The sequence below is a fragment of the Xyrauchen texanus genome, chromosome 39 (genome assembly GCF_025860055.1).
Source record: "Xyrauchen texanus isolate HMW12.3.18 chromosome 39, RBS_HiC_50CHRs, whole genome shotgun sequence".
Classification (NCBI taxonomy): Eukaryota; Metazoa; Chordata; class Actinopteri; order Cypriniformes; family Catostomidae; genus Xyrauchen; species Xyrauchen texanus.
This window is the reverse complement of record NC_068314.1, coordinates 30,722,881-30,749,950: the sequence shown is the minus strand read 5'-3', so window position 1 is coordinate 30,749,950 and position 27,070 is coordinate 30,722,881. Positions and strand designations below refer to the sequence as shown.

Genomic DNA, 27,070 nt, shown 5'->3' with positions numbered 1-27,070 from the left:
GTGTAATTATTTTTCATGAGTCCCTGCTTTGTGAGTCCCCCACTTTTCTTAAGAAATATCCCAGACTACTGTGCACTCATACACAAATGTTTCAAAAAGGTGCAAACATTCATTGATGCACAAGAAGAGCAAAGGAAATTTTGTGTTATGTAGCATTTGAAGGGCAGTACTACATAAAGAATATGATCTTTTATATCTTATATTTTTAGACATTCAAAAAAGGGGTGTGAAAACGTATTAAGCAAATGGGTATTCAAATTTTGCACTTAACTGTATAAATATATTTTATTTTATATAATTTTTTCACGATTGAACTTTTTTAGTGTACTGTATACATTCCATGTAGCATATTTTATCCATAAAATTGCATATTGCATTTGTAATTATTAAATTATTTGTCATGTCAGGTACACATTTTAACACAAATTCACAACCTTGTAACTTAACATTAAAAATACAATCCCCACATCTCAACATTTAAGTGCTTGTACTATGTAAAAAGTGCAGTGTAACTGTCTGAATGTGATATGCGGTTTGTGTTGTTCGTTATTTGTTGTTTTAATATTGGTTTCATGCATGCTAAGATATGTAAACATTTGTGTGACTGCGTGAACCGTATCGAAGGCCCTGTATCCATTTCGGTTCAGCTCAGATACATGTACCATTGCAGCCCTAATTGACATCAAAAGGAATTACAAAACTAAATGTTTAAAAAAAAAATCTGAACACACCCCCTGTGTCAAATTGGTCAAACAAAGAGATAGTCCCACTCCCAACTCACGCCATTGGTTGAGTAACATTGTTGGGGCGGGTCAAAGCGGGTCACTCAAAACAAAGAGCAATTTTCTAAATGCCAAAGACAGACAGTGCTTACAGTTTCTGAGAAAGTTAACCTATGAATGGCCTACTTGTAGTTCCCTCTGCATATTAAGCTGAGACAGGAAATATTTTTACACAGAAAAAGGTACATACTTCAGCTTTAAGCACATAAAGGACCTTGTGCAAACCTTGTAAACTGTGTAGAGAAAGTCATTGGACACAGATTACACAGCTTAAAAGTCAAACTTTTACTCTCCACACACAGTGCTAAACTTATTCACCACTCTCCTATCATGGGTTAGTGTAATCTGAACATTTACTAACCAGCAGCTAAATCACAGATATTTATAGTCATGTAGCACAAAATATGGTTGCATATGCATGTTGTAGAGGGTTGCCGCATAAAATAATGACTTTAAAGCATTTGAGCAAGTCAACCGAGGTCACATGAGATGTTACAAGAGCGAGTCTCCGAATGATCTTTGAATTAAAGAATCGATATCAAGACTGTTCAAATTAAGTTTGCTCCAAGACTCTATATTTTTCCCAGCCCTCATTGTGAGCAAAGTCAGAAGTGCCATTTGTGTGGCTCTCAGTGATGCCTATGTAGAGCATTCCAAATAGGTCAATTGTGAGGTTCCAAGATGGTTATGATGCAGTAAGAACAGATCTAGTTTTGGAACAGAGCTACAGTTGAAGTCAGAAGTTTTCCTGCCTTGTCCGCCAACTCAAAGTATGACTGTCTTGCCCTGAATAGCCAAAACTCTACCTTCAGTGACAAAATAGTATTATATCTGTATATCAACACAATTCCTGACATTTAATCATAGAAAACATTCCCTGTTCCACTTTATTTTAAGATTCTGAAATGACAGAGTCACGTGACACTATGCGTGGATCGGATGTGTGAACGGCAAGCTCTGCGCACTTTGCTAGTTTTAACACTTTTAATGAGAGAACCCGGTGAGATTTTATACATTCTGTTCCATAACTGTTCTAGGAGGACAAAATGTCAAAGAAATCAAAATCCTCGGATTCTGGAGACATTAAAAGACAGTTACGTGCTCAAGCTGATGCCCCCGAGCAGGCCTTGAGCCTGGGAGTCGATTTAGTTAGGGAAGTGCGGGAAATGCAGCGAGAGATGCTGAACATGTCGCAATGCTGACGAAGGTCGTTGCTGACTTGGATCTTGCTGTGATGCGTCGATTGATCACTGCCATGAAGGTGAAGTTCACTGAGGTGGTTACAAGAGTGGGGGATGTTAAGAAACAGATAGATCACCTGGAGTCATCGGAGAGGGAATTATCTGCTAATCCGCTTGAGACCATGGTGGATTTGGAGTGTGTCTGGTAGAAGTTGGAGGACATGGAAAACCGTATCTGGCGGAATAACATCCGTATTGTCGAAATTCCAGAGGGTGAAGTGGGACAGGATATGGTGAAATTCCTGGATGGGATCCTTCCAAATCTGCTTGCCATACCAGGCCATAAGCTGGAAATCGAGTGAGTTCACAGGGTTCCTGCTTGGCAATCCGCGGATGGAGGCAGGCCCCAATCAATTCTGGACAAAATCCAAAGTATCCTTATTAAATTGGAAGGGAATATTTAAAAGTGCCGAGGGAGAGCTGAAGCACCGAATGTCATCTAATGACCTTAAGGAATTTACCCGATTGATATACAGGTATATTATTATTTTGTCACAGAAGGTGGAATTTTGGCTATTCAGGGCAAGACAGTCATACTTTGTGTCGGGGGACAAGCAGGGATGTAGTGGAGGCTAAACACACGTAAATGCCGTTTACGCACCTCCCAAAATTCGGAAATAGCATTTACCCACCTCCAAAGTGGGTTTATCCACCTCTAAATTGCATTTATCCACCTCTAAATAGATAGCCTAAGCTTAATTTAAAATGGCTTAGGAACTATGTCGTTTTAGTTTCATATTTTTCATTATTAGTTTCATAGGTTGTTAAACCTAAGACGAAGTCTTTCATAATGCGCTGCTGCCAGTGTTTCCCATGCGCGTGCATAGATATTGACTACTACCAGCTATATACAGCATGCTGCCCTCAAAAATCCAGCTGTATTCTAACAATAACTTAACTCTCCTTATTAGCTAGGCTCCTTGCATGCTGGCTAATAAGTAATAACTGACAGTGCTGTGTTGGACAGATTTATGCAGCGGTGTTCCATGACGGAGAGAGAGCGCAAGAGGTACGGGTGAGAGAGAGAGAGAGGGACGAGCGTGAGGTAGCCTAGTGCTGCGCGAATGCGCTACGGCTCTCTGCAATCAAATACGATTTTAAATAGGCTTAGTAAAAAATAAAAAATAAATCGAAAATCAATGTGTGGTTATTTTGTGTTCAAAATGGAACTTATATTGTCTTTCTTCTGTTAATTACAGAAACTGAGTTTTCTTAAAATTAAAATATGTGGCACCAGATTCATTCTTCTGTCGTTAATCTGCACTATTTTACTATCTAAACTATTTTGATAATCAATTAGTCGGGTTGAGTCATTTTTTAAGACAAAAGTAAAAAATTCTTTGATTCCAGCTTGTTAAATGTGAATATGTTCTAGTGTCTTCTCTCCTCTGTGACAGTAAACTGAATATCTTTGAGTTGTGGACAAAACGAGACATTTGAGGACGCCATCCTCTTGGGCTTTTGGGAAACACTGATCCACATTGTTCTGACATATTATAGACCAAACAACTAATTGATTAATCGAGAAAATATTCAACAGATTAATCGACTATGAAAATAATCCCAAATCCCTAATCATTATGTACAAGTGCATTGCATTGGAAGCCCTGGATATAAGCCTCCCTCTCTATCTCTCTTAAATATTTTTGTTCTCTCTGTTTTGTCATTTAGTAAACTTTATAGATTTCAACCATATTATTCCTTCTTGGGTCTCTTTAACAAGAACTTAGATTAATGTATGAATTGAATAGTGATTGTGTGACCTATGATGAGGGAACAACCAATGATACCCTTGGTAGTACCATCAAATGATAGCCTATAGCGATGTCATCAGGATACACATACAGCGGTAGGCAGTGGCCCAACTTACCGGGTGACCACGTCGTGGTCCACCAGAATTTATAGTTTACCCACCTCTTTTTTTACCACTACACCTCTGGGGACAAGGCAGGAAAACTCTGGCAAGATATATAAAACAGAGTCTTTTTCTACCATTCCCTCAAATATTTACCTCTGCCATAGAATTCTTTACAATAATTATTAATATCTATCTTGATCTCTAAATTTTTGTCTACTGATGAGGATATTGGAAACTTTGTGTAACCAATAGAACTTCCTAAACTGACAACAGAGCAAAACAATTATCTTGATTGTGAGGTAACCTTGGAGGAGCTTGACTCCGGGGCCAGATGGCTTTGCCGCTGAAGTTTTTAGATCTTATGCTACAGACCTGGCTCCACTTTTGCTAGAAGTTTATATGGAATCATTAAAGAATGGAAAGCTTCTCCAACCATGACACACACCCAGATCAGTCTCATTCTTAAAAAGGACATGGATCCAACAATTTTAAGAGTTACCGTCCAATTTCCCTGATCCAGCCAGATGTTAAAATACTGTCAAAAATGTTGGCTAACCAATACATATAGATCACGTGGTTTATTAAAGGATGTAGCTCTTCTGATAACATTTGGCATTTCATCAATATCATGTGGTCAGTGGCGAATGATCAGACTCCGGTCGCTGCCATCTCATTTGATGCCGAAAAGGCATTTGATGTGGTGGAATGGGATTATTTTAAGATTTTGGAAATACTTTTATTGGATGGATTAAGTTATTTTAAAGACACCCGATAGCATGGAACAAACAAATGGATTAATTTCGGATTATTTTACTCTGGATAGGGGTACACAGCAGGGTTTGCCTTCCCATTATTGTTCTGTCTTACCATGGATCCATTAGCAGCCGTGATCAGAAAGGAGGATGATTTTCCAGGGGTGATGGTGGGAGGTGTGGCGCATAAGCTTCTGCTTTACGCAGATGATATTTTATGATTCGTCTTTGAACATACTAGATCTATGCCTTGCCTCCACAGAATTATTAAATCCTTTTCTAAATTCTCAGGATACAGAGTTAATTGGTCTAATTCCAACGCTTTGGGTCCTTCCAGTGGCCAAAACAGGGCATTAAGTATTTGGGTATTTTATTCCCAGCAAATTTGTGTGATTTAGTTAGAGTTCATTATGACCCTTTATTAAAAAGATTTGAGCGATGTGGCCAGGTGGGCTTCATTACATTTATCTATGATTGGGAAGGTTAATGTTATTAAAATGAATTGTATTCTAAAATTCAACTTCCTGCTACAATCTCTCCCTATATATATCCCCCTCTCTTATTTCAAGTATTTTGATAGCTTAGCGAGGTCCTTCATTTGGAATGGTAAACGTCCCAGATTACCCTCCAGTAAGTTACATAGGCTGATTGACAAAGGTGGGCTAGGCATTTGGTCTCAGACATTTGGCTCATTGGTCGCTTCCACTTGAGAGAGCACCTCCCTGGTTTTGTATTGAACAGAAAGTTCTTGCCACTATTTCGCCATTGCAAAGCCTATCAAACTAACCACAGAAGTTAAGTTACACCCAGTTATCTCACATTTGCACACGGTATGGACAAAAGTGGCCAGTGTGTTAAATTCAGACATTTATTTAAATGTTGCTTTGAGCATATGGCTCAATCCAAAATTATGTATTAAGTCCCCTTTCTGCTGGACAGAGTGGATTGTGAGGGATGTTAATAAACTCTGTGACCAATATGAGAGTGGAGTGTTGAGATCCTTTGAAAATATGGTTCAACATTTTGGATTCACAGGTCTCAATTCTTCAGGTATTTACAGCTGTGCCACCTGCTCTGTACTATTTTTGGGAGTAGCATAAACCCCCCTAGAGAGGCGGATATCCTGGGAGTGGTGATTACTGCTTTTGGAAAAGGCCACAAGGAATCAGTGTATTACTCCCTTCTAATTCAGAGTTTGGGGGACGGAGCTTCAACTTCTCTCAAGGGATTATGGGAGAAAGATTTAAGGGTGCGCCTTATGCAATTTAAGATTTTACATCGATTCTATTGGACCACCACTAGATTGTACAGACGTGGTCTTAAAGACACCTGCTAGTGATGCCAATCAGAAGCTGGGGACACAACCAATGTTTTTTGGTGATGTGTTAAGATCCAAGATATTTGGTAGAGGGTTCAGAGTTTTATGTGTAACGTATTGGACAATCAAATTAAATTTTACCAAAGACTGTATTTTAGGCGATTGGGCGGTCATTAATATAGGGGATAAATACACAACAAATTGGGTCCTAGCCAGTGTTATGATCAACAGACAGGTCATCCTTAGGGGACTGAAGTCGGCTGGAGCACCCTCATTTCAGGAGTGGTGCATAGAGATGGGCAGGATGGCGGTATTTAAGGAAATGTCATCTAGAAGGCTGGGAAACTTGGATTTATTTATTTATACTCATATTTGACAATAGGGATATTTGTTGAGGGTCAGGGTGGGGTTGGGGATTGGGAGGGGGAAAGGGAATAATGGGGGTTAAAAGTTGATTTGGTGTATATATGTTTGCTTTTCTGTTTCATTTGTATGAAATCAATAAAAAAATATTAATCATTGTCCATTTGGAAGACTCATTTGCATCCAAACCTCCTGGCTGTTGTCTTGAGATATTGCATCAATATATCCACATAATTTTCGTTCATGATTTCATCTATTTTGAGAAGTGCATCAGTCCCTCCTGCAGCAAATCACCCCCAGAACATGATGCTGCCACCCCATGCTTCACGGTTGGGATGGTGTTCTTAGGCTTGCAAGCCTCACCGTTTTTCCTCCAAACATAACGATGGTCATTATGGCCAAACAGTTAAATTACTGATTCATCAGACCAGAGAACATTTACCCAAAAAGTAAGATTTTTGTCCCCACTTGCAAACTGTAGTCTGACTTTTATATGACGGTTTTGGAGCAGTAGCTTCTTCCTTGCGGAGTAGCCTTTCAGGTTATGTCGATATAGGACACGTTTTACAGTGTATATAGATATTTGTCAAACCGCATCCTCCAACATCTTCACAAGGTCCTTTGCTGTTGTTGTGGGATTGATTTGCACCAAACTACGTTCATCTCTAGGAGACAGAATGCATCTCCCTCCTGAGTGGTATGATGGCTGTGTGGTCCCGTGGTGTTTATATTTGCGCACTATTGTTTATACAGATGAACATGGTACCTTTCAGGCATTTGGAAATTGCCCCCAAGGAGCAATTCAGAAGCTATCAGCTAATTGCCAAAAGGCTTGACTTAATTTTCTGGAATTTTCCAATCTGTTTAAAGGCACAGTTAACTTATTGCATGTACATTTCTGACCCACTGGAATTGTGATATAGTCAATTAAATGTGAAACAATCTGTCTGTAAACAATTGTTGGAAAAATTACTTGTCATGCACAAAGTAGATGTCCTAAAGGACTTGCCAACACTATAGTTTGCTAATATGAAATCTGTGGAGTGGTTAAATTAGTTTTAATGACTTCAACCTACGTGTATGTAAACTTCTGACTTCAACTGTAGAGTCTTACCTGAAGGAAGAATCTGGCGGTTCCCTTTTCATAACAGTGAGGAGACGTGTAAGGAGCCCTTTTTTACCATCACACACTAAACTCCTGAAAGAAAACACAGACATGACAGCAGGCTATATTACTCTATATTAAAGAACAGTCTTTGTTGCCTTAGATAAAATTATGTACTATGTAAATTATAAAACAAATACCTGTCTGTGTTCACCAGAGCCTCCACCTCAGGGATGTTTGCCTTCAGGGAGATGGCGCTCAACTCATTCAATTCTTGAGCATTCAGAAGCAGGTACTTATTTCTGAGAACAAAAGATGGATGAATGCATTCCACTGTCAATTCATAGAAATTAATAGCATGCCATTCAAAGGCTGTGAAACCGTAACTTACTCATGGTGGTCACTGAAGCTCTGCAGAAGCCTCAAGAACTGGATTTTAAAGGAAATTTCCTGTGCAATAAACAATAGCATACCATGGTCCATGAGAATGATGGGAAATCAACTCCTTTGGAATACAGTGAATGGTATAATGCTGTGTATACAACAGCAATATCAGTAAGTAAAAGTGCTGTTGTCCTGAATATTCAGACTGTGCATCAGTTCAACAAACTAGTAAATAATGTTGAATAATTAATTAATTTTAGACAAAACGTTTACAGTTTGTACATTTCCTCTCTGCCATGAAAACAGTTCCAAAAGAAGCCAAATGTTCACTCCAGGTGTGAATGGCTCTTTAGGAATTAATTGTTTCGATTCAAATTGTTGATCACATCGAGTTGTCGTTAACTGTAGTTTAAACTAGAAACAAAGCTCACCGGGCTGCAGTCGCAGTTTTCATTCTGTCCATGGACAACATGATTAGAGGCAGTGTACTTCCTCCAGATGAGCTTGTCAAAAAGGTTATTGAGGCCAGGAATCAGACGAAATTCTGCCAACATTTTGTGCACCTGAGAGATTATGATAAATGTGGATAGGAATTTGTAGATTAATGTAAGATCTAATGAGTCAATGATGCAGGCCCTTTTAGAAGGCTCTAGTCTGTCTGAGAAAAATTACGGCTCTCACCTGGTTCCGTTGTCTGCCCATGAGCAGGACACAAAGAACGTAAAGGACTTCCACCTTATACATGATCTCATGGACGATCTTCATGGACTGAGGCAAACGTTGCCTCAGGGGCATGGTGGCCAATGTACTCTCATCAGATGATTCTGATATAAATGAAATGTATTTAATGTAAATGTTTAACTTGCAAGCCGGATTCTAATCTTTCAATTAAGCGGTTATATATTGTCAAAGTGGTTATTAGAAATAAGTGTATGCCCTTGGAAAAGATCACACATTAATTGGAAAATACTGTAGATAACAATTGTTAAGTTATGGAAACCCTTTGTTGAACATATTAAATAACTACCTCTGGCACTTGCTGAACAGACTTAATTTTCAATGAATGTATACACTGAAACTTTATTCCCTTTATGATGGTACAATGTTTTTTGTGTGTTATGTACTTATCTTTAGCTTTAAGATTGTTTTTTATGTTTTACACATCCTTGTCTTAACATCTAAATCAGACAAAAAAATCTTCCACTGAGATGCAAAGCATATATATATATATATATATATATATATATATATATATATATATATATATATATATATATATATATATATATATATATTTTGTTTAATAATAGGATCAAATGGGCAGATTCAATTCATATCAAACTGTACTGGCAAGAGAAACGCAAGTGTACATTGCTATTTGCCAATCTCTGGCCATTCAGTCTCTACAAGTATACCTGCTGCAGCTTGCTGAACAGCCAGGTTCTTCATTCTCTATCACGTACATGCTGGGTCTCTCTTGAGCGGTATCACTTTTGAAATGGGTTCAGATGAAAACCAGTGAGCGTTTTTGCCTGATGCAAAGATATGCAGCAGCTTGCGCGTATCAATGCCTGCTTGCGGAGGAAGAATCTTCCGTACAGTAAATCCGCTACACTGTTTATTATGCCAGGACATGCGTTGTGCACAATGAATAAGTGTAAACTGCTCCACAAAATCAGTTTCTGTGAGAGGATGTGCAGTTGAATCATAGTACCACCTCCTGAAAATGTATATGTTAGCCACAGAAAGTGGGGGAAAAACACTGACGTTTCGCCATTGTACAAAAGTGCCTAGGATTGTTCCTGGCAGGCAGCAGATGTCTTATCCAAAGCTCCACCCAAATCCGAGCCTGTAAGGCTGAGTAGCCTGACAGGAACAACTGACACAATTGTCTCCTATCGTGTGAATTTTCAGGAAGGTAAAAAAAATGGAAACTGCATTAATTATGTTTTTTTTAAGTGTAAAACAAAAAATATTATAATCACAGAAATTAAAATGTACAATTTCCCAGCTCTAAATAATAATAATTAAACACAATGTAAGATTGTGGTTCTGGATTTGGAACCGAAAATGGGTCAAGAATTGTGGTTTGGATAAGAAATAAATCTGTAATACATTGGTTATTACTTGGCAATGATCGCATATACATAGTGATTATCGATTATACTTTTTAGAATCTACTCATTGTGATGAGAGTACACGCTTGGCTGTGAAACATTAATTTCAGAGTGACAAAATGCCCACACTGTTACCTGTGCTACTGTGCTCAGCTTCATCAGTTGCTATCTGCATAAGCGCATCCAGCACAAGTGTGTTGTCAAGCCAAGTGTACCATTCCTCCAGTTCCTGAAGAAAGTTTGATGTTCCAGTTGCCTCTGAGACCTTCCGTGTGGCCAACTTGCAGAGACGCTCAATGAAGCCAGGGATATTCAGGAGTGTGACTGAAATTACATTATCTCTTCATTATTCATGCTCTATTAAAGTATAGAAGCTGCAAGGAAAATATATCACTGGCAAAAAATACACTTTTTATACTGGAAAGGAGCAGTGTATTGAATGAAACTACACCATATGACAAATTTTCCATTAGCAATGAATCAATTCACCAAAAATATGCAGTCAACATTCACTTCTCTTTGTAGTGTCAACTCCAATGGGGCTTTTCCACTGCAATGGACGCTATCTAGACCAGCGAGCATTGGGAGGGAGAGTGCGTTATGGAGGATGGTACATTAACTCTATAATCTGTTGAAAGCTTCACTTTATTTAGTTGACCAGCTACTGGAAAGCTTGCTTCTAAAACAACCAGGCCAATTGAACTGTTACACTTGTGTAAATTCACCATGCAATAACTGCTTTATGCAGCACAATGAGCTAGTAGCTAACAGCTAGCGGTAGTGTTATTGTTTATGGTTTTGTGTCGTGTTTAAGATGTTGTCACGGCAGTAGAAGCGGCAAAACTATGATGATCAGGCCCACGTTGAGGTGGCACTAAACAGCAGTGGAAAAGCAAGCTCAGTAAAGCGAGTAGAGTCGATCCGTAACGTGCAGTGGAAAAGAACCGCAAGTCATGGTTAATAGATATCTAGTTAACTTGCTACTAAGCGCCTCAGATAAACCCTTGAGTTTAAAAAAAAAAAAAAAAAAAAATGTATGCTACAAACCTTGCACACTTTGTCAAATCTAATGATTAGTTCTTCCTCAGAAATGCTAATAAACACAACTTTGTTTTTAAGTTTACAGGTGGACTAATAAAAAAACCGTGTGTGTCCCCGAAATTGCGCAAAGCAAGCCAATTCAATTTGAGCTTGCCTGCAAGGAAGTGCTTTTCAGTTTTATAAGCAATATTCATCAGTCGGTCAGTGAGCGGAGTGTGGGTGGTCATGCAGTCTGAGGTTGTTCCCCTACCCTGGTTAACTTCAGCCCGAGAAGGGCTGGTGTTGCGTTTCTGCTGAGCGTTTTTAGCCAGGAGGGTATGTTTATCATCGTTTCCCACGTCAGGCTCTGAGATGGTGACGGAGAGGATTCGGCAGAAGTTAGCGAGCTGCTGTTGGTCAAAGCTCTGCACCAGTCCCAACAGATTAGGGATCCATTCAAGCTGAATCATCTCCTGTCAAGCACAATCATTTAATTACTGCCTGATAATCACAATTAATTATTAGGTGTACCGAATACAATAGGTCGTAAAGGTAGTAATCCTTTCAAAGGACTTTAAGTTAGACCAAAGAGTCAATGCAACCATTCAATCCAGGGAATTATAAAGTTTACAAAAGCTTAACAGCATTTTGACACAAGGGGAGGAAATTCAGTTGCAGACAGCAGTCCAAGATTGAGATCCAGCACTGACCTTTTTAACTCCAAGAATATCCTCGATTAACGTAGCCGTTTGTAAGAACACCTTCTTATTTGTCATCAGCGTGAAGAGAAATAAGACAAAATCACCCCTCGTGGCCAGGCTTTTTGTGACCCCTTCTGTCTGCAGGCAAAAAGTTACCGTTACTCACTGTGGAACTCATCATATTGATATCCGTGACTCTTGTGCTCAACTCATAAATGAGGGAGAAGCAACAATACTTACACATATGCAGCAGTTGTATAGCACACTAAGGCAGTCCTTAACCAAGTCATCATCCACTGAAAGCAGTTAAAATTAAAAGGCTAATTAAATAAAAATGCAAAACAATCAATTCCACATTCGCTAATGACAGATAAAAGCATAAAAACATTACATAAATGGCAAATATGCATGGATATAATTTATATAAACTTTTATATAACTATGTACACCTATCAGCCACAACATTAAAACCACCTGTCTAATATTGTGTAGGTCCCCATCGTGCCACCAAAACAGCATCAACCCACATCTCAGAACAGTACTCTGAGATGATATTCTTCTCAAAACAATTATACAGACCGGTTATCTGCGTTATCATAGACTTTGTCAGTTTAAACCAGCCTGGCCATTCTCTGTTGACCCCTCTCATTTCCGTCCACAGAACTGCCGCTCACTGGATGTTTTTGGCACCATTCTGAGTAAATTCTAGAAACTGTTGTGCGTGAAAATCCCAGGAGGTCAGCAGTTGCAGAAATAATCAAACCAGTCCTTCTGATTGACTCAATGGTGGCAAAAACAAAAAACATCCAGTGTGGGGCAGTTCTGTAGACAAAGGCCTTGATGAGAGGTCAAAAGAGAATGGCCAGACTGGTTCGAAATGACAAAGTCTACAGTAACTCAGATACCCACTCTCTACAATTGTGGTGAGAAGGAAAGCATCTCAGAATGCTATTCTGAAATGTTGGTTGGTGCTGTTTTAGCGGAGATATATATACATATATACACACACACAGGCGGCCAAATGAGTGGAATAACGTACAGATTTTGTTCTTCTGGAAAGAAATTTGTACTTTTATTCACCAAAGTGGCATTCAACTGATCACAATGTATAGTCAGGACATTAATAACATGAAAAATTACTATGTTCCAAAAAAAAAAAACAATTCTGAACTTAAACTAAAAATCCTCCACATGCAGCAAAGACAGCTTTGCAGATCCTTGGCATTCTAGCCGTTAGTTTGTCCAAATACTCAGGTGACATTTCACCAGATGCTTCCTGTAGCACTTGCCATAGATGTGGCATTTGTCGGGCACTTCTCACGCATCTTACAGTCTTGCTGATCCCACAAAAGCACAATGGGGTTAAGATCCATAACACTCTTTTCCAATTATCTGTTGTCCAATGTCTGTGTTTCTTTCTCCACTCAAACCTTTTCTTTTTGATTTTCTGCTTCAAAAGTGGCTTTTTCTTTGCAATCATTCCCATTAGGCCTGTACCCCTGAGTCTTCTCTTTACTGTTGTACATGAAACTAGTGTTGAGTGGGTAGAATTCGATGAAGCTGTCAGCTGAGGACATGTGAGGTGTCTATTTCTCGAACTAGAGACTTTGTTGTACTTGTCCTCTTGTTTAGTTGTACATCTGGTCTTCCACATCTCTTTCTGTCCTTGTAACAGCCAGTTGTCCTTTGTCTTTGAAGGCTGTAGTGTACACCTTTATATGAAATATTCAGTTTTTTGGAAATTTCAAGCATTGTTTTGCCTTAATTCCTCAAAACAATGATTGACTAACGAGTTTCTAGAGAAAGCCAATGCTTTTTTGTCATTTTTGACCTAATATTGACCTTAAGACATACCAGTCTATTGCATACTCTGGCAACTCAAAAACAAACAAAGACAATGTTAAGCTTCATTTAAGGAACCAAATAGCTTTCAACTGTGATGTAAATGGCAAGTGATTTTCTAGTACCAAATTAGGAATTTAGCATGATTTCTAAAGGAAAAGGTGTTTGAGTGATGGCTGCTGGAAATGGGGCCTGTCTAAATTCGATCAAAAAAGATTTTTTTCAAACAGGGATGGTGCCGTTTTCTTTTTACATAAGTAATGTCCTGACAATCCACCTTTGTCCTGGGGGTTTTACTGGTGAAACGAAGGTGGGTGGAACCTCCACAGGATGTCATTCTATAGCCTTCCCTAGCTCTGGCTGCAATCATTTTTGACCACGTTTACAGCTGGTAATAAGGTGCACTTTGGATGATCATATTGCACATGGTCAGCGCTTAGTTGTAAACGGGGTGTAAAATGTTTTGTGATTGGATCCCAAAAATAACATACAGAGTTAGTCAAATACCACATCGCATTTGAGGTTTAAAACACCATCCTGATGTGTCTGTCTGTCTATCTATCTATTTGAAGTCAGAAAATTACATACACTTAGGTTGAAGTCATTAAAAATCATTTTTCAACAACTCACTGATGTAAAATTAGCAAACTATAGTTTTGGCAAGTCATTTAAGACATCTACTTTGTGCATGACACAAGACATGCACAAAATATTGTTTACAGACCGATTGTTTCACTTTTAATGGAATATAATCACAATTCCAGTGGGTCAGAAGTTTACATACACTAATGTTACGTCCAAGGACGTATTCATTGTGTGTCTGTAACATACCAAGAGTGTTATGTGCATGTGTATTTTTCTTTTCTCTCTCTTTCCTTTTTGTGTCTTTGATAAGATTAAGGGCTACCACCTGTGCTCGTTAACTCGGGAGAGCTGTCCGCGCACTGATTGGTGCGTGATTCCTGAGGAGTTAAATAAAGCAGCAGAGAAAACGCTGAGAAAGGGGGGAGAGATATCGCAGCGTTTGGGGTTGTTCCGCTCTCCAAGCCCAGACAAGCGAGTGCTGGTTGCGCTCTTTGGTGTGTGTGTGTCACAATGTGTGTCCTAGTGTGACTTGAGCTTACTTTTCTTTTCTCCTTTTCTTTTTTTTTTATGATTATTTAAGAGTTTGTGGGTAATGTAGGGTGAAGGATACCCGTAATTTTTCTCCTGTTTAAAGGTTAGTTAGGGAGTGAGGGAAGTTATTTGTTCTTTTGTTTTGTTTTCTGTTGTGTATAGGTAAGTTAATGTTATTTCCCCTTTTAGGTAGACGTTATTTTGTTTTCTTTTGAATTGGGCCCTCCTCCTGAGGTAATACTTTTTGTTTTGGATTTATTTGTAATGTGTTTCCCCACTTAATATTAATTATTTTCTAGCTTCGGCTAGAGTGTAGAAATAAAAGGCAGACACGCCATTTCAAGGTGAATGTTGTTTGGCTATTTTGTGAATCTGGGACTGGAGAGCTGGAGATCCTCAAAGTCTCTCCACTGTTTGTTCGTCGTTCCCCATTTTACCCCTAGAAAAAAGGGGAAAGACGTAACAATTGGGGGCTCGTCCGTACGACGTGGTTGAAGCTTTTCTATAGGGAAGAAAACAACGTGGTGAGTTGAAATTTACTCTCTTCTCTTTTTATTGTCTGAGATGTCTTCGAAATAGCGGAGGGGAAAGAGACCTCTTCTGGTGGGAGAAATGGAATTCGATTTGACAGCCTTCACTCTTTCTCCTACCACAGAAGTTTCTGAACGATGTAGAAAAAAAGATCTATTATTGATTGCAGATTTTTTTAATATTCGAGTGACGAGAGAGACTACTAAGCAAGTTATAAAAGAAGAATTATATGACAAGCTAGTAGAGGATGGTATTTTGGCAGAGGGGTCGGATAGGGAGAAATATCGTGATGTTACACCTATGGCTTTTTCAGATACTGAGATAGTACGATATGATCCCAAGTTGGAGATTAGACTTAGAGAATTACATTTAGAAATAAAAAAACAAGAATGTGAGTCTCAAATTATTAGGCTGCACGTTATAGAGGCAGAAAAGGAGCGTGAAATTCAACTGCGTAAATTAGATCGAGAAGCCTTAAAAAAACCGGTGCCCGTACCTCGTTCCCGACCACCCTCTGCAACGTCCCAAATGTCACCAGATAGATCTGTTCCGGCTTCTAATGTGTCTGCGTTTGACATTAGCAAATATGTTAAACTCGTGCCTCCTTTCAGAGAAGCTGAAGTAGATGCTTATTTTGTAGCTTTTGAGCGAATAGCTGGTAAACTCAACTGGCCGAAAGACATGTGGGCTTTGTTACTTCAATGTAGTCTCGTGGGTAAGGCACAAGAAGTTATATCAGCGTTAAGCCTGGAGGATTCGCTTGATTATGATGTGGTAAAGTCGACAGTGCTCCGCGTATACGAGTTAGTTCCCGAAGCGTATCGCCAGAGGTTTCGATCTCATACGAAGACATCCAGGCAAACGTATGTTGAGTTTGGAAGAGAGAAGAGAACGTTGTTTGAAAAATGGTGCCTGTCTAGTAAAACTGACACTTTTAAACAACTTTGTGAATTAGTTTTACTAGAGGATTTTAAAAAAAGTATTCTAGAAAAAGTTGTGCAGCACTTAAATGAGCAGAAGATAACCACGCTGGCCGAAGCCGCTGTATCCGCAGATGAATTTGTGCTTACGCATGGTAAGTTGTTTTTGCAGGAGGTACCAACTTACCAACAGCATAGTTATGTGTCATCCGCTGATAAATTTGTAAGAGAATATGCCCCTTCTCAAAGTTTTTCTCGCTCGTGGAAAAACGATGCTCGTCCAAAAATGACTGGTCGAAATTCGGCGCGTCAAGGAGACAAGCAGGTTTGTTTTTACTGCCTGGATCCTGGACATTTAATCTCTGAGTGTAGGGAGTGGAATAAGAAGAATGTGAAAACAAAAGGTGTTGCGCTCACGCGGACGCTGTCAGGGGTGCGAGAAGCTGAAGTGTCTGGTTAAGAACCGTTTATTTTAAATGGGCAGGTGACAATCTCTGATTCCCAGTTCACGCAGGTGTCGATCTTAAGAGATACGGGTTCTTTTCAGTCTTTTATACTAGAGAGTGTTTTGCCTTTCTCGGAAAAATCGTATACCAGTACTGATGTGTTAGTACGAGGTATAGAAATGGGCTGCGTACAGGCGCCTTTACATGAAGTGGACTTAAAATCGGATCTTGTCTCTGGCATTGTTAAGTTAGGTGCTCGTAAACAGTTGCCTGTTGCTGGAGTACATATTATTCTGGGAAATGACCTTGCAGGGGGCAAAGTTTTTTCTAGTCCAGTCGTGATGCATAAACCCATGGGTAAGGAGCAGCCTGACTTAGGTGTTCAGTTCCCTTCTGCTTTTCCAGCATGTGCAGTGACATGGGCTCAAGTTTTTAAAAAACAGAATCCAAGACTGAAGAATCAGATTTATGTGAGGTGAGCAATGTGACAGATACTTCATTGATCCTTGAAGCTCCCTTTAATGTTGAAAAGGAGAAATTGTCAGCTGAGCAAAAAGCAGATGTTTCCTTAGCAGAATGTGTTAAAGCAGCGGTCAACGTGAAAAGACAGAGTGGAAGCTAAAATAGGTTATTTTTGGGAGAATGATTTGTTAATGCGTAAATGGAAATCGCTTTATGATGAAAAAGGTTTGCAGGAGACGTTTCAAATTGTTTTACCTGCTAGCTATCGCGTTCCAGTTCTAAAATTGGCACATGAAAATCTCATGGCAGGTCATTTAGGAGTGACGAAAACTGTTTGCCGCATTTCTAAATATTTCTTTTGGCCTGTTCTTCGATCCTCTGTTGTTAACTTTTGTCGCTCTTGTGATGTGTGTTAATTGTTCCTAAAAGCAGCTTGGAAAATTCCCTTTTAAAAAAAGCCTTTAGACAAATAGCTAATTAGCTTCTGAAAGAAGGTGTACTGAATTGGAGGTGTACCTCTGGATGCATTTTAAGGCCTACCTTCAAACTCAGTGCCACTTTGCTTGGCATCATGGGAAAATCAAAATAAATCAGTCAAGACCTGTTAAAAAATAGTGGACCTCCACAAGTCTGGTTCATCCTTGAGCAATTTCCAAATCCCTTAAGGTACGACGTTCATCTGTACAAACAATAATACTTAAGTATAAACACCATGGGACCACGCAGCAATTATACCACTCAGGAAGGAGACTCATTCTGTCTCCTAGAAATGAATATAGTTTTGTGTGAAAAGTGCAAATCAATCCCAGAAAAACAGCAAAGGACCTTGTGAAGATGCAGGAGGAAACAGGTAGACAAGAATCTATATCCACAGTAAAACAGTCATATATATATATATATATATCATGTCATGCCAGACTACAGATTGCAAGTGCCCATGGGGACAAAGATATTACATTTTGGAGAAATGTCCTCTGGTCTGATGAAACAAAAATTGAACAGTTCGGCCATAATGACCATAGTTATGTTTGGAGGAAAAAGGGTGACGCTTGCAAGCCGAAGAACACCATCACAACCGTGAAGCATGGGGGTGACAGCATCGTGTTGTGGGGGTGCTTTGCTGCAGGAGCGACTGGTGCACAAAATAGATGGCATCATGTGCAAGGAAAAGTATGTGGATATACTGAAGCAATATCTCAAGACAGCAGCATGGAAGTAAAAGCTTGGTCGCAAATTGACAATGACCCCAAGCATGCCTACGTAGCTGTGGCAAAATGGCTAAAGGACAACAAAGTCAATGTATTGGAGTGGCCAACACAAAGCCTGACTTTGTGTTGGCTCAATCCGATATAAAATGTGTGGGCAGAACTGAAAAAGCGTGTTTGAGCAAGGAAGCCTAAAAACTTAACTCCGTTACACTAGTTCTGTCTGGTGGAATGGGCCAAAATTCCAACAATTTATTGTGTGAAGCTTGAGGAAGGCTACCCAAAATGTGTGACCCAAGTTAAACAATTTAAAAGGCAATGCTACCAAATACTAACAAAGTGAATGTAAACATCTGACCCACTGGGAATATGATGAAAGAAATAAAAGCTGAAATAAATAATTCGCTCTACTCTTATTCTGATATTTCACATTCTTAAAATAAAGTAGTGATCCTAACTGACCTAAGAAAAGAAATGTTTTCAACAATTAAATGTCAGGAACTGTGAAAAACTGAGTTTAAATGTATTTGGCTAAGGTTTATGTGAACTTCTGACTTAAACTGTATAGAGTATATATGCACACACTTGTAATATACAAATATATATAAACTTACTCTTGGGTTTTTGTAGCGTAGTGAGAGTGGGTCTCATCAAAAGTTCCACCAACAGCTAAGATGATAAAAAAAATATTAAATGATTAATTGATGAATTGACCCAGGGCTGCAACTATCTCTTTTGATAATCGATTATTCTGCTGAATAATATGTAATTAATTTTAGGGCTGCCCCCGACCAAAGAGTTTCCTAGTTGACGTGTAGGCCTTAATTTAAGCAATTAGTCGACTAGACGCACACTTATGATAGTAATATAATTACTATCATAATAATTACTACATATAATTTTTTTTTTGGGGGGGTCAGAAAATGGTTTGAGTTCCAGAGCTGAGAAAGAATGTTATTAGTAACATTGCTAACACTGTTCTACATTACAGAGAAATACTAAACTGTAATAATGAGCCTTTAAAATATTAATTTTACAAGCGAACGCACGAAGCAAGCTGCAGCGAAACCGGCAAAAGCGGTAATGATTCTGAATGTGTCGGGAAAAACCAGCAAGGAGACGTTTTGTTAATTTATAGAGAAATACACATTAGGATTGTGCCAACAGATGCTGATCTTGGGGATCGACGATGGAAAAAATGATAGCCAATAGCTGAAACCTTTGACAATGTCAAGATGATATTTAGCCCATTTTCCCATTAATGTATAATATTGTTTTTATTATTAAGCTATTATTATTATCAAATTAATATTACAAATAATTTGTCCATAGACACATAGACACGTGCTTGAAGAAACACATTTCTTTTTATATTATTATTAGAAACACACTATTATATTATTAAGAACAGATAACAGTCTCGTGGAACACACGCATGTAAAAGGTTCTCAAAAAATTGTTTTAGTCTTCATTTGTGCAAGTAATTTTCTGTCTGCATGTTTAGATGGATACTTGCCCTGTTTAATGAAAATTAACCCATAGTACCACCTAGCGTTTTTGTTCTCCTGTGGAGTTTTTTCTGCGACCAACCGGCAAATCAAAACTTGGTCGACCAAGACTCTTCTCATCGACTAATGTTTGGTCGACTATCAGAGGGCAGCCCTAATTCATTTATTACATTGAAGAAAGAAAAAAAAAACATTCACTCATTCATTCATTCATTCATTCATTCATTCATTCATTCATTCATTCAAATGATGGACCCATGTACAAATTCCATCAGGTTACAGAACAAAATAAACACCAAAATGAACTTTTTTTTAAATTTGTCTGGAATAATGTCTCTCTACAACCAGCTACAGTATAAATGGGACTTTCCACATTATTCAAGCAGATACTACACAGAGCAAACACAGAACTCACATCAACACCTCCAAATAGGTCAAAAGTGTATGTGTTAGGAAAGCTAGACTCCTGTGCCGTCTTCCTGTCCTCTGTTACAAAAGACATGGCCTCCACTGACAGCAGGGATGACAGCTCCTGTTTCAGAAAACCACAAAAGCAGAAACAGGTGTCATGACTTACTCTTGTGATGGCGTTTGACAAGCCAAATGTGAGACAAATTCAGCCAAGAAAGGTACTTAAGGCCCCGGCACACTCACAGCAAAGGATGCTCAGGAAAGCATGTCAACTAATATGACATTAAAATGTGTTAATATTGACTTCATTCCTCAATCTATGAGTAGAATTCACACGAGATGAGTAAAATAAGCTGTTAACCTTGTGCGACCCTGCATACATGTACGTTGTATTTTGGCTTTGCTATATCCAACGCATAATTTAAATTAAACCAACTGATCTCGGTTTAGATGAATCTGTGCTGTTAGTTAAGTGTTAAACTTTTGATGTGATTAAACAATATGGCGCTGATCACAGCAAAGTTTGTCTTTGGGAGAATTGCCAACAAAACTATATCTGGAAAGAAAGCCAATTAAGTTTTTACATTGAAACTTGTTTGAGTCAAAAGATTAGAGTCTAGTTTAATCCAATTTGCCATTTTGAAAATGTGAGTGATTTATGGTGAAACAGCATGCTGTTAAATGCAATGACCTCTATTAGTGGACAATAGCACTAGCTTTTCATTAGACCTCTTATATTTACTGTGCATTATTACAGTGCATTAACTACGTTTCCATCCAAGGATGTTTTGCGGAAAACATTTTAACGCATCAAAATAAAGGTGACGGAAACGAAAATTATCGCTACAATTTCAGTTGACACAATATTTTTCTGTTTAACTCTAGTGCATAAACTATGTCTATCCTTCAAATGTCACAAAAAAACTGGTTTGGAAACACTTTTTGTTGAGAAAATTGCCATTAACACAAAAATGTAGTGTCACATGACAGAATTTACCCCAATCGCTAGCCTGTGTTAAATCACGATGACTTTTTTGGAACACTAACATAGCCCAATTCTTTTAAATTATTGTTTAGCTTACATTTGAAAAAATGCCAGCAAAATTCCCTGTATTCAATTAAATAAATTACCAAATGAATAAAGCATTAAATAAAATAAATAACCAAATGAAAAAAAAAAATCTTATTTTTAGACCTAAATATGCCTTTTCTTTACACAATCTTAAATTAGCCTTACTCTGTTCTGTAGACAAAAAAAGTCAGCTGGATGACATTCTCAGAATGTTCTACACTTTTTCAAGACTAAACTATCAGAACTATTTGTCCAATGCAGAGTTCACTTTCAGAAAATTAACCTTTTAAAACTGTTAAATATTTTAAATCTAACCCTCTTTATCTCAGATAGCATTTGCTGAGCTTCTTCAAAAATGTAAATTGCATTATGATGCTAAAATGTATTTGAGATGATAATCAAGTTCAGTTGGTCGTTAAAAGTTGCTGGACAAATAGGCGGGACTTAATGCAGTTGTGATGGCAAAGCTTTCGATTAGATGATTGTTCAAAATAGCCTATTGAAGATCAGGAATGTATCATATAGTACATAAAACCTGATATTACACAGCATACATTTTTTCTTTAACAGCTGTGCACACACAGAACAGGACCATGACGTTTCGCTTTCGGGTCGGAAAGTGGTAAAGTGGTCCAAATGAGAAGTTATAAAGATTCAATTCAAAACAACAATTTGCTCACTAATTGAAGATCACTATGACTTGTAAACTAATTGTACACTACACAAGACCAGTATCTAGAGGAAGAGCTCTCACCTTCAGCACAGTGTTTGTGCGAGTAAAGTCACTGTTAAGGTGGCTGCTCTCGTACAGCTCTTGGAGTAAGACTGGAATCCCGTGCCATTTCGCCCTCTTATCTCTTTCCTTAAGAAGTGCTTCTGAGAGCTAGAAATAAAGCAAAACTTTAGTAAAAGCCCAATGCATATGTAATAACTGATGCTAATAATGTAATGCTATTTAAAAACATTTTCATGAGTGTCTCTTTGGAGACAGCAAAGTATACTTTGCATACAGCGCTTTCAAATGCAAATAACTAGTAAAGACCATCTATATTCGGTCTGTGAATACTTTATACAACTGTATGTATTCAATGCTCAACATGTGGACATTTTCATTTAGATAGGAACATGACTTGATGTTCATTGCGTCTGTAGTTGTTATAGGTCACTTCTTGGGTTTTAAAGCATTTAAAGTGTTGTGTATTCTTGACAACCTCTACAGAGGCCTAAATCATGAAACGTTCTTAAGAAAATTCTTCTTAACTACAATTTTCTTCTTAATTTCTAACTTGAGGAAAAAGTTAAGAATATTTTGTATTTCCCAAAAAACTTCTTAAGAAAGATTGTTCTTAAGAAAAAACGTATCATTCAAATTCTTGTATAAAATAACGTAAATAACATCTTACAGTTTGGATAACAGTTGTCTTAAATCCTGAAAGATAAGATATTTGATTAATTTACTTGGTTCAAATGTGACACTTTTGATCATGTTGAGTAGAAATGTGATTTTAGACCAGAACACGTCATTGTGCACTCTCTCTGCCATTTTTATTGTTCATAGAAACATAATTATAACACTAGAAAGCGGAGACTTTCTTTTACACCCCGTATCCACATCCCTAGTTGGCCACAGCGGAGACAGCCTCAGCCACCTTTTCCCATTTACCCGCCTCGTACTTTCCAACGCGTTAATTATCAAGCTTCCCAAGGAGAACATTTTCCTTGCATAAATTTCCTCAAGAACCTATTGTCTATTGAAGTATTGTTTCTTTTCTTTCATGTCAAATTAAAAGTTATCAAAGGTTACCAGTAAGTAAATTATCCTATGACGGGTGGTGTCGTTAAACTCACACCTCACACACTTGCGTTCAAAAAAATAATTCTGTTTAAGTATTTAATTTGTTTAGTTATTAAAGGCAACTCCATGAGCAGGCTAGTATGATCAGACAAAGTCTGTTTTTTTTTATACTTAAGAAAAAAATTAAGATTAAGAAAATATTTGAGAACTTCTAGAATTGCACTTAAGAACTTTCTTATAAACTTCTTATAATTAATCCTCAGAATCAGAATAAGCTTTATTGCCAAGTAATTTGTCTTGGTGACAGAAGCTTCCAGTGCACAAACAATACAACAACAACATAGAAATACTAAAAACACTGAATAAAAAACTAATACAAAATATAAGTATATAGGCCTATAGAAATACAAAATAGACAAAACATATACACTGATCAGCTATAACATTAAAACCGCCTGCCTAATATTATGTAGGACGCCCCTCTTTCCACCCAAACAGCATTCTGAGATGATATTCTTCTCACCACAATTGTAGAGAGCGGTTATCTGAGTTACCATAGACTTTGTCAGTTCAAACCGGTCTGGCCATTCTCGGTTGACCTCTCTCATCAACAAGGCATTTCCATTTACAGATGTTTTTCATTTTTGGCACCATTCTTAGTAAATTCTAGAGACTGATGTGCATGAAAATCCCAAGAGATCAGCAGTTACAAAAACAATCAAACCAGCCCATCTGGCACCAACAATCATCCAGGCAAACTTCTTTCAAGAGATTATGGGAGAAAGATTTTAACTTGGTTTTGGAGGAAGGAGTGTGGACTAGGATTCTAAAAAAGGTCAAGTCTTGTGCAATTTAAGATTTTACACAGATTTTATTGGACCCCCTGTAGATTATATAGGCTTGGTATTAAAGACACACCCACCTGCTGGCGATGCCAATCATAAGTTGGAGACACATCCCATGTTTTTTGGAGGTGTGTTAAGATCCAAGATTTTGGATGAAGGTTCAGAACAATTTGTGCGACGTTTGGGGCACTCAAATTTTAATTTGCCCCAGACTTTGTATTTTGGGGGACAAATATATAAAAAATTGGGTTCTGACTAGCATTATGATTGGCAGACAAATTATTTTAAGGGGTTGGAAGTCGGACAGAGTGCCACCATTTACAGAGTGGTGTGTGGAAAAGCATTTGAGGAGATGGCAGATAGAAGGCTGGGGTTTGGTGACTTGTTTTTCAGGAAGTGGGGTTGGTATTTGGCGGTTTTGGGGGACTTTTGGGGAAGGGATGAGGAGAGAGAAGTTTAGTTTATTATGTATGTTTATTATATATTTTATTTGTATTTTTTTTGGTTTATGTGTGTATTATTTTGTGTGACCACGGGGGTGTTCGTTGGAATTTGTGTTTGGGGAGGGTTATTAGTGAGGGTTAAAAGTAAAATGTTGATTCGGTGTGGATGTGTTGTTTTTCTCTGTTGTGTTTTTTTTTTTTAATCAATACAATTTTTTAATTACATAATCATCCATGCAGATTATCTAATCAGCCAATTGCTTGGCAGCAGTGCAGTGCATACTCATGCAGATATGGGTCAGGAGCTTCAGTTAATGTTCACATCAACCATAAGAATGGGGAAAAATATGATCTCAGTGTTTTGTAGCGTGGCATGACTGTTGGTGCCAGATGGGCTGGTTTGAGTATTTCTGTATCATCCACAGACCTGTTTGCTCAATAAGCACATTGAAGGGGATCCAGAAAAAGTCCAGTGATGTCCTTCAGGTGGGCCAACACAATTACTTCAGGACCACAGACGTCAGAGTGGTGGGTCTATAGTCATTAAATCCTGCAATCTTGGGTTTCTTTGGGACAGGGTTGATGGTGGTGCGGGGAACTTCCCAGTGCTCCAGTGATGTGTTGAAGATGGGGGCCAGCTGGTTGGCACAGGCTTTTAGACAAGTGGGTGAAACACTGTCTGGGCCCTATGCTTTCCTTGTCTTTTGTTTCCGGAAGACCCGGCACACATCCTCTTCACAGATCTTAAGCACAAGTTGAGTAGCAGAAAGGGGGAGGAGGGTGGTTTCAGAGGTGTTGATGTTTGTATTAAGTGAAGGTCAGAGGGGGTGTGGGGTGTGAGAGAATGTGCTTTTCAAATCTACAGAAAAACACATTCAGTTTGTCAGAGTTATTGATTCCATACAGTGTTGGGGATGGTGTCTTGTAGTTAGTAGCTTCTCAGAGTAGCTTCTTGAACCCACTCTAATCTCTTTTAGAATTGTGTTTTTGGCCTGATTATACAACATTTCATCCCCACTTCTGTAAGCATGTGAATGTTGAATGTTAAATAAATCCTAGTAGGAATGCACGTATCCTCACAGAAACTGATATATGATGTTACAGTATATGTGAGCTCATCAAGATTGGTGTGTGCAGTTTCAAAAACACTCCAGTCATTGCAGTCAAAGCAGCCTTTAGTTCCTGCTCTGCTTCATTAGTCCATCTTTTTAGAGCCTTTCCTACAGGTTTAGCTGATGCAAGTTTTTGCTTATAGGTCAGAAGAAGATGAAACAGACAGTGAGAGTCCCAAAGCAGCCCTAGGGACAGAGTGATATACATCCTTTTATGTTGTGTAGCAGTGATCCAGTATACTTCTGACTCTGGCGAGGCATGTAATTTGCTGTCTGTATTTTGGCAGTTCACAGGTGAGGTTGGCTCTGTTAAAATCACCAAAAACAATAATAAGTGAGTCCGGGTATTGCTGTTCCTTGTCTGTGAACTGAACAGCCAGCTGATTCAGCTCTGTGCACACACACACGCTTGTGGAGGAATGCAAACTCTCACCAGAATAAACGAGGAAAACTCTTGTGGCGAGTAGAAAGGCTTACAGTTGATAAAGAGCACTTCAAATTAGGACAGCACATCTTCTTTAACGTAGTTACATCTGTACACCAACATTCATCTATGGAAAATCATGTTCCACCGCCTCTCATTTTCCCAGTTATCTCTGCAATGTGATACACTCTGAACAGCTGGAAGCCCAGCAGATGTAATGCGCTGTCCGGAATTGCTTCACTCAGTCAAGTTTTTATGAAGCATAAGGCAGCAGAGTTTGAAAAGTCCTTGTTTGTATGGATGAGATGTAGTTAATCCATTTTTTTTTAGGAAGAGACTGGAGATTCGCTAGATTAATACTCTGCTGCGCTGTTCGAAAGCTGTCGTACTGTCGGAGCTTGACCAGCTCGCTTCCCTTGCTTGCATCTCATAGCGCACTTGAACAACACAGCAATCTTAGTGAATGTGGAGTAAAAAAAGTGTTTCAGCAGGATATATTATGTATATTTAAGCATTATAACAGCCACACGGGTCTCTATATTTTGTTGTACCCAAAAAAGCTTTAACCAATTTTAAGTTAGTTCTAAACTATCCAAAGTAATAGGATTTAGATCAGCCTCAAATACAAGGCGTTTGCTTGAGAAAGGAAAGCGGGTTTTGAAGGAAGAGTTCACCCAAAAATAAAAATTATCTCTAGAGAATTTATGCAAATGATAAGGGTTGGCGAGAAACAAACCAAAATCGATTGTATTATTTAGTGAAACTGTTGACCAACCATTGAGCTCCTGAGCAAATTCTTGAGACTACACAAGACCAACAGTTCACTCAGCCCCTAGTGACATTGTGTGTACAAGCAAAAACATTTTTATTTAAAAACATGTCCACTACAGCAATGGTGACAACAGAACACAACACAGCTGCACACAAACCAGAGAACACTTACAACGAGAGATTGTCCTATGCCGTGTTATTTCATATCAGAACTCTCTTTTGAATGAAAAAAGTCGTTAGGCTGGAAAAAAGTATGGTTTGCTACCCCAGAAGAACCACATCAGAAACAAGGTTAAAGAGGTGTCTTTTAAACTTATACATATTATATATTTTTTAAATTTCAAGAAATATAAAAAAAATATATATATATATATATATATATATATATATATATATAAATATAAATATATATGTTCTTTTGTAATGACAACAATGAAACTGCTTTGAATTTATTTTGGCATGGCATGCATTCAGTTGCACTGTGGCGCAATGTAAAGAAATGTATAAAAAAAAAAACAATATACAG

General features: G+C 38.3%; 1 protein-coding gene across 1 annotated transcript in view; it reads right to left on the bottom strand.

The window, feature by feature from the left end:
- LOC127632404 (short transient receptor potential channel 4-associated protein-like) overlaps positions 1-27,070 on the bottom strand; it is a 41,685-nt gene that overhangs the window by 12,649 nt on the left and 1,966 nt on the right. The window contains exons 2-13 of the mRNA XM_052110974.1: positions 21,909-22,037; positions 20,087-20,203; positions 18,778-18,832; positions 11,882-11,937; positions 11,651-11,779; positions 11,212-11,413; positions 10,056-10,244; positions 8,485-8,627; positions 8,235-8,366; positions 7,811-7,869; positions 7,620-7,721; positions 7,429-7,512 (exon numbers count right to left, since the gene is read on the bottom strand). Of these exons, the coding sequence (XP_051966934.1) occupies positions 7,429-7,512; positions 7,620-7,721; positions 7,811-7,869; positions 8,235-8,366; positions 8,485-8,627; positions 10,056-10,244; positions 11,212-11,413; positions 11,651-11,779; positions 11,882-11,937; positions 18,778-18,832; positions 20,087-20,203; positions 21,909-22,037 (1,397 nt within the window). The remainder of the gene's footprint in view (positions 1-7,428; positions 7,513-7,619; positions 7,722-7,810; positions 7,870-8,234; positions 8,367-8,484; positions 8,628-10,055; positions 10,245-11,211; positions 11,414-11,650; positions 11,780-11,881; positions 11,938-18,777; positions 18,833-20,086; positions 20,204-21,908; positions 22,038-27,070) is intronic.